This window comes from Synchiropus splendidus, chromosome 1 (genome assembly GCF_027744825.2).
Source record: "Synchiropus splendidus isolate RoL2022-P1 chromosome 1, RoL_Sspl_1.0, whole genome shotgun sequence".
Lineage (NCBI taxonomy): Eukaryota > Metazoa > Chordata > Actinopteri > Syngnathiformes > Callionymidae > Synchiropus > Synchiropus splendidus.
In genome coordinates, this window is record NC_071334.1 from 11079932 (window position 1) to 11094936 (window position 15005).

Here is a 15005-nt window from a genome sequence, read left to right on the forward strand (position 1 = left end):
ACATCAACAGCTGTACTAGGACAGGTCGCCAGAGAAGAAGCATTTACGACACGACACGACAGGTTACGAGACGGAAGCCCATTATTACTTCACATTGCTCTTGACTCTGTCTCCACCATCGCTCTGATCCCGCCCACCTCCTTATAAATGGACCGAGCCATGCAGGCAGAGACTCTCTGCTTTGCATCTGATCAGAGAAGTACTGTAATGCGTAATTCAAGCCAGTTAGTTCAGCGGTTCACACTGTTATGACCATAATAAACAGGTTTTGTGTCCAGCAGCAATGACCACCGATTTAACAGGCAGATTTGGAAGTGAGAAAGAGAGCGACAGAACCAAGCCAAGTCTGAGTCAGTACTAGTAAAACCAGTAAACACAAAAGGTCTTTTTTGATCTTGGTGACATTAGTATCCCATGGATCTCCGGTCCACTAAAGGAGTAGAAAAAAACATGTTTTCAATGTTTAACAGCCAAGCACATGGACAGGGCAGCACACAGAACTGGGGCTCAGGCTGAGAGAGATTTCATCCTCTAAGTGCGCCATTCCTGGCTGCAGCTGTGAGCAGAGGCGGACTGAAAGTTTCCTCCAGACCAATCACAGCAGAGTGGGCGTGGCTGGGGTGAACAAGACTTCAGCACCCGGAAAAAAAAGTGTGCTCAATGTCTGGGGCGTTTTTTAGTGATGGGCTTCTGAGGCTTCATGAAATAATGTCCTTATTCTCAGAGGCGACTAAATGCTACTCACATCATCTTTAAACCACTTCCTGAGCTCTGAAAATAAGGACACTGTTTCATGAAACCTCAAGGCTTAAGTATATCTAATGTAAACATATTTCAAATCATAACCGAGGGACACAATCCGCACAGCTCGAGCTAGTTTTTGCCGCCTACCAGTTTGACATGTCCACCACACTTCACAGGAGAGGCTCCCGGAGGTACCCTAAGGTCTGAGCCACATCAAATGAATTCTAACAATGTGGAGTAGCAGCAATTCTAAACTGAGCTTGTTGTTCCTCCAGTCGCTACTCAAAGCTGTTGACCACGGGTACTGCTGAGCAGCTAATAAATCATGAGGCTGGTCTTGGGCTCAGCTATTTCTGCGCCTGGACATTAAGGCGTCCTCTTACCGATGTCTCTCCATCCTCCTTTACCTAATGAAAAACAAAGCACTTTTGAAGCCGTCCACAGTCAGATCTTATATTAGGGCTGCAACATGAATCACATTTAAATCATGATCACAAATTTGGCAGCCCAGACACTGACCGTTAGCGATATGCAAGCCAGGACCATTTGTCCGTGACAACATTGCCACATATATCGGAGGCTAGTGGTCCGTTTCAAATGAGCCTGTTCAATTGTTCTCTAAGTGGTTGGCATTGACACATCAGCGGATTGAAAAATCCACCACGTTTCAATTGCAAATGAATAACTACATCACTGTATATTAGATGCAAGGCTTTCATTGCATGTTCAAGATGTTACAAGCAACATCCTCTACACCAGTGATTCCTATTCATAGGGGCGGGGCCCATTGTTGGGCCGCAAAGCGGCCCCTAAAGAGCCACTAGAACTTTTTTGTTTTACACTTTTGGGCCACGAGGGCTGCGAGATGCTCTGTGTAAACACATTAGCCACATATGGTGGCAGTAGTGTAGACTTGACAGCTGCAAATCTGTGACAGTTACCAACAATGGAGAAGTGACAGCGCCCCCAACAGTAAAAAAGTTCAGTTAATGAAAGCCGCTGTAGGAGCAGTTTTTAAATTAATCAGAACACTTTATGGCTTTCATTTACACTTCAATTATACATTCTTTGGAGTTTAAATAAAATATATTATTTTCATTTTATGATATTTAGACATGATTTTATTATAGCTATTTTATTCTGATTTTTTTTTTTTCCAATTCTCTCAGCAGTTTGCATCAAGGGTATTTTTTCTTCTTTTTTTCTTAAGTAAATTTGATGAACATGACTTGTGGCAAATATCTTTGCAATGATCACATGGTTTCATGCCATTTCACAATGTTTTGGTTTGTTTACGAGTAAATAGAATAAATATGGTTATTGATCACAAATGAAATCAAGAGAATTTGGAATCAATTCTAATACTGGAATGGGCCCCAGAAAAATTTGTCCAGGAAAAGGTGGGACCCCCGGATCAAAAAGATTAAGAACCCCTGCTCTACACCAAACCATCGGAGCCTGGAAACCCTATTTAGGATAAAATGTGGATTCATTTGTATGGTGTAGCAGTGTCAATACGACACAGGTAACCCTGCATACAGGACGAGATAAAAACAGTGGATCATTCCACATGCTAGACAGAGAAGCTGGTCATGCAACCATCGAGCACCACTCAAGTTGGTGATGTTCAGTTCAGCAGCTCAGTCTGATGTTGGTGGAAGGCACACCAGTGTTGCAAACTCTTTATCTCCTGAAAAACAAATCAAGCCATTTAAAAACTATGCTAGTCTCCTCAGGGCTGTGTTCTCTCTCCATGGCTATTCTCTCTGTACAACAACTGCTGCACCTCCAGCCACGAGTCCGTGAAGCTGATCAAGTTTGCGGATGACACCACCATCATCGGGCTCATCTCAGATGGAGATGAGTTGGCTTACAGGAGGGAGGTGGAGCGGCTGGTGTCCTGGTGCAGCCACAACAACCTGGAGCTCAACGCCCAGAAGACAGTGGAGATGGTCATAGACTTCAGGAGAGTCAGTTTCTCTGTCCCCTCTCATGTTGGCTGGTTTACCTATTCCTATTGTAGACTCCTTCTGCTTCCTAGGAACCACCATCATTGAGGACCTCAAATGGGAGCCAACCATCAGGAGAGCAAAGAATGTTCTTCCTAAGGCAGCTACGGAAACTACGACTGCAGACTAAGTTGCTGGTGGAGTTCTACACTGCCATCATCCAGTCCATCCTCACCTCCTCTATCACTGTCTGGTAAAACAGCGCCACCTCCAGGGACAAGAGCAGACTGCAGCGCATCGTACGTTCTGCTCAGAAGGTGATCGGTTGCAGCCTGCCGCCTCTTCAGGACCTGTATGCCTCTAGGACCCAGAGACGTGCAGGTCAGATCAGAGCCGACCCTTCTCATCCTGTTTGTTCCTCTACCCTCTGGCAGGAGGCTACGGTCCATCCAGACCAGAACCTCCCGTCACAGGAACAGCTTCTTCCCCTCGGCTGTCAGACTGTTGAATTCGTGAACAGCCTTGTTGTTATTTTATTTTATTTTATTTTATTTTATTTTATTTTATTTTATTTATTCTTTGTCAGCAGTTTATTTCAAAACACTTTCCTAGTTATTGGGCTCCCCACTGACCATGGCAATAAATTTGATCCTGATTCTGATTCTGATTCTGATAAGTCATTCATGCACACAGCATTGCAATAAGAGCATTGTTGGGTCTGGTTTCAAGTCATTTTAACAGCCGTCAAAGATATGTAATTAAAAAGCGTATATACCACAGGCAGCTGATGAATACAGTCGCTGCTGGCTGAGAGCAGAATGCGTCCCAGTTGAGTCCGATCACAGGAAAAGATCAAATATGTATTCTAGTCTTCCAGTCAGCCTTTCCAAAGGTCACACATCCCATGGATTCTCATCTCAGTGGAGGAGGCTTATCAAAGCTATTTTGTCCAGTCATCCAGCCAACAAACCAGACTGCAGTAGTCAATGTTAAAGGGTATTCTCACCCACTGACTGTGCCGTGAAGTAAAACGTTTCCAGCAAGCCATACTTCTTCATGAGCATCCGACCCATGTCACAGCTATCGCGTCACGAATTGGGAGCCTTCAGAATGACGTTAATACGATTTTAAGAGCGGAATTGATGATGGCATTTGGTTTCTGAATCCATTACCAATAAACCTACTTTGATGTCACTTCTATTTAATATCTGTCTTCAGTTCAACCATGCTCACAGAGTGAGGAGGGGGAGTCGCCTGGTTATTATAGTTTTATATCATGAGAATATAAAATCTATTAAAGTCACAGCCTGAGAAAGTCAGTACTTAAAATTTTATTTTATTTCAGTCTTTTTTATAAATGAGAGGCTCTGAATTGAAACTGAAAGCTGGGGCTGTGGCATGAAAGATGGGAGGTGAAGGAAAGATGAGGGCAAATGAGAATGAAGCCAATGAATGATGCATTTGAGGATATTTTTTATTTTTCTGTTTTGTTCAGTTTAAAACATGGAATTTCCACCTACAGTATACACTGCAACCCACTAGCAAATTATGGCTGTAATTCAGCAAGTCAGTCATCATTTACGACCAATATTGACGTTTTGCTGATATGCCTAAATGTTAGTCATTTCAATACCAACAAAAACTGATGTTTTGTTTTGGGATTTTTTTCCCAAAACTAAACACTTAATCATGTATGTCATCATATAATTCAAATTCATTCTCCGCACGAACATGGCATATTCATTTAGTCTCAAACAAGAGATTTGCTCTTCCTGAAATGATCCTCACGATGCTCACCGAAACAAACTTCACAGATTGTAAATAATAATGATAATAATAAAATCATTGTAGAAGTCTGTAACGTACCAAGATATGTCTAAAAACTCCCGTCTGGTCAGGTACACACACAGTTTGGTCTAATAAAACCAACGCTACATCTCCACTGTTGGTCAGTTTGGTTGGATACCACATGCACCCCCAGTTGGACATCAGCAGGTTAAGGTTATGGCACTTAAAAAGAGAGTCAGATTCAGAGTTCAACAAGGCTGCTGTGAAGTAAGTGGTGTACAAGCCCTTAGTCTTTGTTTTTCAAAGGCGAACCACGTGCCCTTTCTGCTTGTCTCTGTTCAAGACTTCGCAAGGAAACACTACTTCTTACAGGCCGCCTTTCCCCTCAGATAACCTCTTTCACATTCGGTGCACAAACATATACTCATTAATAATCAGTAGCTTTTTATGAATGGTACAATATCAATGCGCCACTGGCTTCATGTCAGCCTATTTTATGACACAAAAAGTCATAAATGTCTTGGGAATATCAACTGAAATATCTAATAGAATCCGATTAAGCCTAACTACATGGTAAGTGGGCAGCAACACCAAAACAGCAGGGGGTACATTCCTAGCTCAAGGGTACATGAGCAGAGGTTGATAAAGATGAAACAGCCACTTTGCTCATCTGGAATTCACACAAGGTGATGCTTTTTTTCCCTTTTTTTTTTTCTTCATATTTCACTACAAGTCAATTACAATTTGAAAAAAAAAAGCTCATTAAGATCCAAACAAACTGGCAGTCCTTTTCACAGTCAGTCAAGAAAACCCATGCAAACCCTGCTTCCCATGGCAATACTTCATGGCTGAATGAACAATACACGGGTCGCATGTGTAGCACTCACTTAATTCAATGACGGTTTATCATTATAATTTAACAGGATGTGCTGGTCCTGATTGATCTTGGCCAGCCTGAAGGGATCGGTTCAAACAGGACGTGCACCGAATGAGAGGGGTCAGCTCGAGAGGAGCAGGTCCTGGAGGCAGCAGAATGGATGACCCACTCACATATTTGTAGCGTAATTTAGGTTTATGTTTTCCTAAATATCTGTCTGTCTGTCTGTCTGTCTGTCTGTCTGTCTATCTATCTATCTATCTATCTATCTATCTATCTATCTATCTATCCATCCATCCATCCATCCATCCATCATCTGTCTGTCTGTCTGTCTGTCTATCTATCTATCTATCTATCATCCATCCATCTATCATCTGTCTGTCTGTCTGTCTATCTATCTATCTATCTATCTATCTATCTATCTATCATCCATCCATCCATCATCTGTCTGTCTGTCTGTCTGTCTATCTATCTATCTATCTATCTATCATCCATCCATCCATCATCTGTCTGTCTGTCTGTCTATCTATCTATCTATCTATCATCATGAGAGCAATATTGATGCACCCACACTCTTATGTGCAAGTCCTCCTCCAACAAACTCTCACAGTTGGAGCAAACCAGCTGGTCAAAAGCACAACTTCAAATTGTTTTCACACCTGCTGCTCCTCCTACTGTGACATGCGCCTGCATGGCATGAAGAAGAATGATGGTGTGTTCCTGGACATCACTGCATGTCTGTATCCCAAAGCCAACACAGATGTTGGAAACCTATGGCTCTTGTTTTAATATGGGATCCCTCAGAGGCCATCATGAAACAAACATTTTTAAAGCATTCAAATACAAAAAAAATGCGTTTAATTAATTTAAACATTTCTGTCGAGAAAGAGTTCCATCATAGCCTGCGACACAAATGCGACAAAATGTTACAGGCGTATCTTTCAAAAACGCATGCAAACGTGATGAATCATAATAGTGATTTCAGAATTTAATTTAATTTTAACAAAATAAAATATTAATTTATTTTTTGTATCAACTCATCATGTAGCTCTATTATTAAAATGATGATTAACCACTAAATAACTCCATTTCAATTGTGTCTCATCTGTTGAACAAGTCCCTCAGGTTGCATGGCAAACTGCTTTCCCTTCTGACAGGTATCAAGACACACTGTGATTATATTCTGTGATGGCCCTTTCATTTGCCCAGCATTAATTTCTTCCGTTGCATACTTCAAAGCGCGGACACTTCAAAGTAGAATGAGTGACCGCCACTCGGACTCTGAGGACGGCTCTTTTGATCATCTCCAGAAGACTGGCCTCACGCAATCATGCCAAGCACGCCAGAGAGGAGCCGGTCAGAAGATAAATGCAGTCATTCTCAGTGCGATCAGATAAGCACAGCACCAGATAATCCATTAATATTCAAATGAGGACAGCCGCGGTCGATAGAGAAATTGTTTTGCCGTCAGGTTCCTGATGAAAATATTGTTATTATTGTTAGTTGCAGTCGTGATAACAGTCCCATGAATTAGGCTCAACATTCAACGTGCAAAGGTCAGATCACTCACATAGTGGGTGGTAAATTCATTTGCACCTAAAACTGAATTAAGACTCCAGTAGTAGTTTGACATTGTGTCATCAGGCTATTTCAAGAAGGTGAAGTGTGACACAATAATCCTTGTAAACTTATAAATTTACCGCCAGGTGTGGTAATACAGTACTGAAGTAACTCAAAAGCTGAAGATAAAGTAAACTTGGACTTTTTGGTATGCTTGTCCCTTCCATGAACACTTCATGATTCTGTTCACCATGGCATCATCTAGTTTTTTCCCAGAATACTTTATTCTTTAGAAGACAGACAAAATATTTACTAAGGCTTGGACTTTAAGAGTCATGGTGATCAATTCAGTATTGCCAAAAACGGTTTCACTCACAATGACATTTAAAAGAAATGTGATTGATGGATGGAGAATTTAACGTTAAAAACTTCAGGATAGAAGAAAAAACGCTTATTCTGTGCACTTTGTGTTGCAGGGATATTGTTCACCTGTTTAGGCTTCATCTAAAATTTCATCATTCCGGAGTGAAAAATTAAAATGCAACTGATAGATCCATTATAAAACCTTCACTTTAACAGCTTCTTCTTTTAATAGAGTACCACCAATATTACCAACACAACAATAAGGTAATGAAATTAAATGGAAATATTTAAATAAGGTATCTGCCCTGAGTTTCCTCCGCAGGGTGGCTGAGTGAGGAGTTCGGTCATCCGGGAGGAGCTCGGGGTGGAGCCACTGCTCCTCCACATCGAGAGGAACCAGTTGAGGTGGCTCGGGCATCTGATCCGGATGCCCCCTGGACGCCTCCCTGGGGAGGTGTTCCGGGCATGTCCTACCAGGAGGAGACCCCGGGGAAGATCCAGGACTCGCTGGAGAGATTATGTCTCCGGTCTGGCCTGGGAACGCCTCGGGATCCCCCGGGAAGAGCTGGAGGAGGTTTGTGCGGATTGGGAAGTTTGGGCTTCCTTGCTCCGAATGCTGCCTCCGCGACCCGACCCCGGATAAGCGGCAGAAGAAGGTGAAGGTGAAGGTGAAGGTATCTGCCCTTATTTGTTCATTTTAGTTATAACTACTTACTAGATCAAACATCTACCACCATATATAAAATAGTAGCCAACACTTTCATCCAAAACATCTAAAATATATAAAGGGTCGTTTTGATATTGTGAGATGGAAAACAGTTCCTCTGACAGTGAAACATATTTTGATCAAAACTCACCAGATTTTGAGTAGTTGCACCAAATTGAATCTGTTCCTATCAACATTATGTAAAGAGGGATATGTATTCCAGTTCTTCTTGCCACACTGGCTTTTGTAAGAAGCATATAGTCAAAAAAGGGTCCCTCCTGGTTCCCTCAGCGATAGATCCTGTTGAAGGAGGCTTCCTTCCTGTTGAGGCAGCCACCTCTATATCCATCTGCCCATTCATATGCATCTCTATGTGAGAAGTTCAGTGAACTCACCTAATGGAGTTATGTGTCTCCAGGAAATAGCAGGCTCAGGTTTCCCACTGGCCGTGCAGATGAGCGACACGTTGCTGCCCTCATTTACCGTGATGTCAGAAGAAATGTCATATATCTTGGGAGGAACTGCAAAGAAAGATAAAGCAAAAATCAACCCATTGAGCAACTCTTCCAGCAGCAAACTGTTGGGAAAACCCTTCTTTTGCAGTTTCCACGCATTGTGAACAAAACATCACAGCTTACAGGTTTGACAAATAAAGCCAGGAGGCAAACTTTACATGACAGACAGAAAAAAACCATCAGAGCATCCTTAAAATAAAGTACATTATTTAAAACAAACGGTTCCTCATCATGATGTCCGAGTTCATGCTTTGATTTCCTTAGCTATATCAGCTGTGGTCCAAGGCTGGATATTGGCTGTAAATCATAGCAAACGCATTCCAATTAAAAGGTGTTCTGTATGTTCTTTGGTTTCCCCTACTCACTTTCAAAGAGGAGGCACATCTGGTCATGTTATCAGCTCCGGTTAAAGCAGACCTTTTTTCTTGATAACGCACAACTCCACATTGAAGCAATGGAACATAATAAATCATGTCTCTTGTGAATGAGATGACCAAATATGGATTCACCAACATTTTGAAGGTATTCTCATCTATTCACTTGTCCTGCTGTCCATTTGAGCACACTGAATATGAAATATAATGATAAAATGTATCGGGGTCAAAATATATGTGTATCAGGGGAAAAAAATAGCTTAGTGGAGGTCTGCACTGTCCCTGTACTTTTCCTTGATGTTTACATGTAAATATGATGACAATAATTCAATATTTATCGATAAAGGGGAAGAGAATGAGTTGGGTTTTTTCTCCACTTCTTTGAAAGCATTCCTTTTACGGTGAAAGGTAATGATGCATCCATACTTCAATTTATACTGTGACATGAATTTACAGCCACACACATTCAAGTCTACTTACTATTCTCCTATTGTCCGACCACCCCCTTGATTCTGGCATCAATGCCTTCGCTTAGCATTCTACAGATACACCATAGGTTGTTATTTTCTCCACCCTCAGGGGGTTGTCTGCGTGGGTTCTGAGTTCCTCAGACCAGCTGAGTCATCCAGGAGTTATGAGAGATCTTTTGGGAAACCAACTGGTATTTTTTTTTATTTTTTTCTCAGAAAAAAAAAAAAATGAAAGCAGTTTAATTTATGTCAACCTCAAAGTGTCAATTTCATAGACTGTGTGAGACTTCAATTTTGTTTCGGGTATGTGCTAACGCGATAAGTACGATCATCCTTCACTCCTGTTATAAACATTTAAAAGAAGAGAAAGGAGAGCAGACTTCTGCCAAACGTCATCTCCTTAGAGGTTGGAAACAACCTGAACAAAGTATGAGTCGATTATAGAAAGTGGCCATCCATTCTGCTAGTCCAACAATTCATCCATTACCATTCAGTTATTGACTTCCCCAAGTAAAAAAGGTATTTACAGAAGAAACAGTTTTTTGGCAAAGGATAAGCCCACATGAATACAGTGTTACCGAGCACTTGTGTCATGTGCTATGATTGTTACGGTTCAATTTATCCTGCAGACACACGTGAGTGCTGCATGAGGTCGCACACACTGTAGCACTGTGAGGACTTTTTGTTCTTAAATCTATATTCTTATGCATTCATTGCTCGATGGAACCCAAGGCTGAGATATCAATTGACAGAGGAAAGAACAGCCAGCAGTGTATTGATAAAAAATGGGACTCATCCTCACACAGGAAATCTCTTTTCTGAAACCAAAAATTGAAACTGGAGTGGGAGGGTGCACCAGTTGATGCTGAACATCCGATGAATGGACGGAACATGTTTTTGTGAAGCAAGAGGATTGCAATTACCGCTGCCACCCCGCAGCTATGCTTTGCAGCCTTCTCAGCAAAACACAGATAAGGACATGTTACAAAACTGAACGCCAAGCTGCAATTTTCAGAAATGCTGAAAAAGTTCATTATCCTCTCCAAGGCTACTTCTGTTGAAGATTACGCTTGACTTGAAGTGATGCTGAAAAGGAACTGCTTTGCAATAGTAAATTAGTACCACAATAAATATCTTGGAAAAAAAAAAAAAAAAAAAAAAGGAAAAGAGTGGCAGTGTCCTTTGTTCAACGACTAATCAAAGAATGAAGCAAAAAGCGTTGAACGAGACAGTAACGCTCAAGAAAATCCAAGATGAAACTAATAGTGAAGTGACTGGAGTTCTGGCGGCTGTCAAGTAGACTTCATCATATGTTGATGCACAAGTCAACTTTCCGTTGCATGCTGACATTTTTTATGTTTCATCTTGTGCTTACTTGGTTGATCATGAGTTTGACTCACAGTTAAGGTCGTTGCACATAAATGGTGACACAAAGAAATTCAGAGATTGCGCCTCTCTATGCACATGAGGAGCGACACGATTAATAAATAACATCCACGGCATGCAAGTCACAGCATAAAACAGGTCCCTATATTTTCTGTGATCATGGAATCACAAACGGAATCACAAAATTGGCTTCCTTGACTTACAGAATGTACAAGGTATGTGGCAGAATTTGATGTGACTGATGCACTGCACATGTGTGAAGAGGGACATGCGTTTAGGGAAAATTGTGAGGAGGAAAGCAATAAGGCCGTAGATGCAGTTTATTTTGGCTAATATTGGTCCAATAACTGTAAAACATTGGGGCACCCCTACTCACGGACAGTCAGCCAAGTTCACAGCCACATGAGGTTCTAACCATACATCAAAATACTATATATACATCAAGTGACATCACTTGACGTGACATTAAAATACGAAAGTAAGATTGGTAGCTTGATGCTGCAAAAGTCATGCCTACTGTATGGTTGTGAAACATGATCCAAATGAGACCCTATTGCCTCCGCATGTAACCCGTCTCCATCACCCAAAGATGAAAAAAAGCTCACTTGACGATTGTCAGTATGTGATGCCTTTGGAACCAGAAAGTGATGCTTAGGGGCACAGTGAAACTCAGTTTTAGTGTCACTGCTTCTCACTGGGCTGAGGGTGTTTGGGCGTCTCTGCCACTCAAACACACCTAGCTGCGCAGAGAGCAGAGGGTATAGACTCAAGACCGAAGGACACTGCAATTGCCGTTTGGCTTTAGTAAATCCAACAGCACAGTATGAAACACCTCATAATGGTAATGGTGGCTCTCATTTACTTTTTCTATTGAGTGTGAAATACGTGTCACTTCTGTTGGTTAGATAGGAATCTAAATGAGATGAGAGCGGCAGGGCTGTCCTGGTTGACGGGCGGAGGCAGTGTTGAATCTAGGTTATTGCTTGTCAGACTGGTGTGTTTACTTGCTGTAGAAGCCCATTGTTGACACATCTCCACAGTCTGTGATAGCACAAAATTGAAAAACGTTGGGGTGGCTTACTGATCCCATCGCTGTCTTTGGTTGAGGCTGTGAAGATTTAAATCTTAAGATGAAGAGCCATCACTTTTGCAGAGTTCTCACTTTTTTTTTTGTACTGAAGAAGTTGCTACATGCCAGAAAACAAAGTTCTAGAAAAAGAATAAAAGATCTGACAAAAACCACTTTCAACAGAATACATCATATAGAAAAAGGAGATAAACTTGAATACGAGTCATATTTTTGTTCACGGAAAATAACAAATGCCTTTTCTCCATGTTTGGAAAAGTCACCCGCATTTGACAGTTTTCAGAAACGCTGCAATATAATTTGAACGATTCACGAAAGCATTCCGATTGCACTTTCTGTGATTAGGTGCGCCAAAGATGATCTCATTAAACTCACACGGCTCAGTGTCAAAAAGTATTTCTGTGGTTTTGGAATGACAGCCTCACCAGTTCAGAGAAATGGATGCATTTTGAAATGACATCCTGCAAGCCTGAAAACATGTTTGTGTCAAATGCCAACGGTAATCCACATCACTATTAGGGCATCACAAATGATCTGCAGTTATAGCAGGAAGTCGTTGACATATGCAGAAAAACACCATTCACACTTGCAAAGTAGCGTCTCTAAATTGGAAAGGCAGCGACAACCAAAAGCACAACCACTGTTTGCACCTTACAGCTTATGTCCGCAGCCGGGATCATTATAAGGGGCATTGTCCATGTTTTAACACTCATCTACAGCGTCTACAAGATCACTTTAAAATAAAGTGGAATGTGAAAGATCCATATTCATCCATTTCTGAGTCATTGAGCTTCGATAACAAGCAAAGACAATCCGTTACATTGTACAAGCTTCATTCGCCCACAGATTTTCATTATGTCAACATTGTTTAAGAGCCGAGAAGGACTTCATGGAGCGCCTTCTTATATTTTCCTGAGAGATGGGGAAGGGCTTTTTTTTGGCTGCGAGAGAATGGGTTATGTAGACCCCGCTGGGATGGTTCCGCGAATTAAGTTCAGTTTTGAAGAGGCAGCCAGGTTGGCCCAAGCTCTCACCATGCCGAGAATATTTACTTCAATATATTATTGCATCAACTCCATAATGTTGCTCCCTACTGAGGAACTGCTGAGGAAAGAAACGTCCATAAAGCTACTGAAATACTCCGATAACAGCAGGTCAAGTTCATCAAAAAAGTTATCCATTTTCTTTGTGGATCAACGTGAAACAACAAATAAGGTCTCTGTGAAGATCATTTCAAATAAATCTTTGACCTGCCTTGTATAATGAGTCAAAGGAGGAGGTGACTGTGTTGTAAGCTGCTAGTTTAACTATTGCATGCTCTGCAGGCTCTGAGTGGAACCAACATTAAAGTGTTTTAACTATGCTCACGTCAGCTCAACAACAAACAATTGTGTTTATACCGAGTAAAAAGGAACATTGGATGTTTGCTAAAAGCTTCAATTATGATCCGCAGAGTGTGGAATATGTAGCATCGGTGGGAGGGAGACATGAGCTTGCATTCACAATGCAGAAGATTGAGGCAAATCCACATGAGGGTGAGGATAAAACCTGGAGAAATGGGTTACTGTCAACTAGACTGTCAGCTTAACAGGTAAGGAGTTAATTTGAGGTCATGCAGACAGGCCTTCCACATTCAACTGCAGGGATTTTAAAGTGTTTTTTTCCAGCTCATGAAATTCTAACTGTTAAACGATAGTGGTGTCATGCAGAATGTGTAATGTATCTCGCAATAAAGGCTTTAATGTCGGCTACCAGCAAGCTACCGAACTCAATTGTGGATTCAACAACTTGCTCAATGACACTTCAGAGATGCCTGATCGATCAGGCAACCTTCCAAGTGCTTGAGGGCCGCTCCACCTCAAACGCAGCTGCTGTATTTGACCAAGATATACTGTATACTTATTATGATATGGCGGTGTTCCCAATAGATCTCAAATTGTAATTAGATTTGAAGTTTATTATGCATCAGACAAATATTGACCTATTCATTTATGCTTGGTGCATCGACAAAGACGTCTCAGAGTGCAGCTGCAGTTGTTTGGGCGGTGAGTACAAACTAGGTTAACAACCTTCCTCGTTGAGTCGGTTGTGTGGCGAGGTACAGGTATCTCCGCAGTGATATGGAGCAAAATACTCCGGTTTGCAAGCTGTGTCAGCAGATGGTGGTGACAAGAACGTATTGTACGACAAATATTTTTAGCCACATGAAGATGCATCATCCAATTGAAGGCAGGCTGGGGCACAATTAATGTGAGGACACACAAGGAACCCCCCAATGATTTGTAAAGATGCTCTCTCAAGTGATTAAACTAGGGGTGCGATTCGAAAAAAAAAAAAAAAATCAATCTAGTTAATTTGAGAATTTTTATTAAATAATCTCAGTCGCAGTTGAATGGTATAAGAATATCTGCCGCAAGAAGCCACATTTGAAAGAATTTGGTATATTACTGAATCAAATGATGGACCCATAAATACATTTAACCAACAAAATATAAATTAAATTATATTTTTAACAAATTTTTGTTGTAATTAATTAATCGTAATTAACTCGTAACGTCCCACCACCAGATTAAACGTATTAAAACACATCAAAACTGATAAATAAGAGCTCATACTTTCATTAGTTTTCCTAAAGGCATGCTTAAAAAAAACTGTCAAAAAAACAATACTACAAAAAAATTGAGAATAATTAATATTGAATGATCAAAGTGAGAAAAAAATACATAGTGCTATTCTTTTTATGCCATGTTGGCCAGATCTAAATCAGAGGCGATCCATCAGTGTTAGATGATGTGAGCATAACCCCTTACAAAAATGAGGCCATGTCTTGCAGATCGTTCTGCTGCCGTTGGGTTCAAATCCTGACTGATGGAAGCAAGCAGACACTCTCCCTCCCCGAGACACTTCAAGCAGACTACTTGCCGTTCACACCAGCTTTCCAGTCTAATAATCCATTGTAGTCGTTGCCTAAACAGCATCAGATTATTGTCCATCTGCAGTAAAACGTCTAGATCTCATTATGATATTAGGAGTATAAAAATCCCATAATCCCTTAAGTCTACTGAGCAATTTGAGCCGATTGTTCTTGCTGATTCTTCAACTTCAACTGTATGTGTTATCTCGTAAAAAAAAAAAAAAAAAAAAAACCTTGGCAAGTTCATTTGGGATTCAAAGGAGGAAGGCGAG

At 41.1% G+C, this 15005-nt stretch overlaps 1 protein-coding gene across 3 annotated transcripts in view; it reads right to left on the reverse strand.

Moving 5' to 3' along the window:
* negr1 (neuronal growth regulator 1) overlaps positions 1–15005 on the reverse strand; it is a 158846-nt gene that overhangs the window by 79031 nt on the left and 64810 nt on the right. For all 3 annotated transcript variants that reach the window (XM_053854641.1, XM_053854652.1, XM_053854630.1), the window contains exon 3: positions 8383–8508. In XM_053854641.1, coding sequence (XP_053710616.1) covers positions 8383–8508 — 126 coding nt within the window. The remainder of the gene's footprint in view (positions 1–8382; positions 8509–15005) is intronic.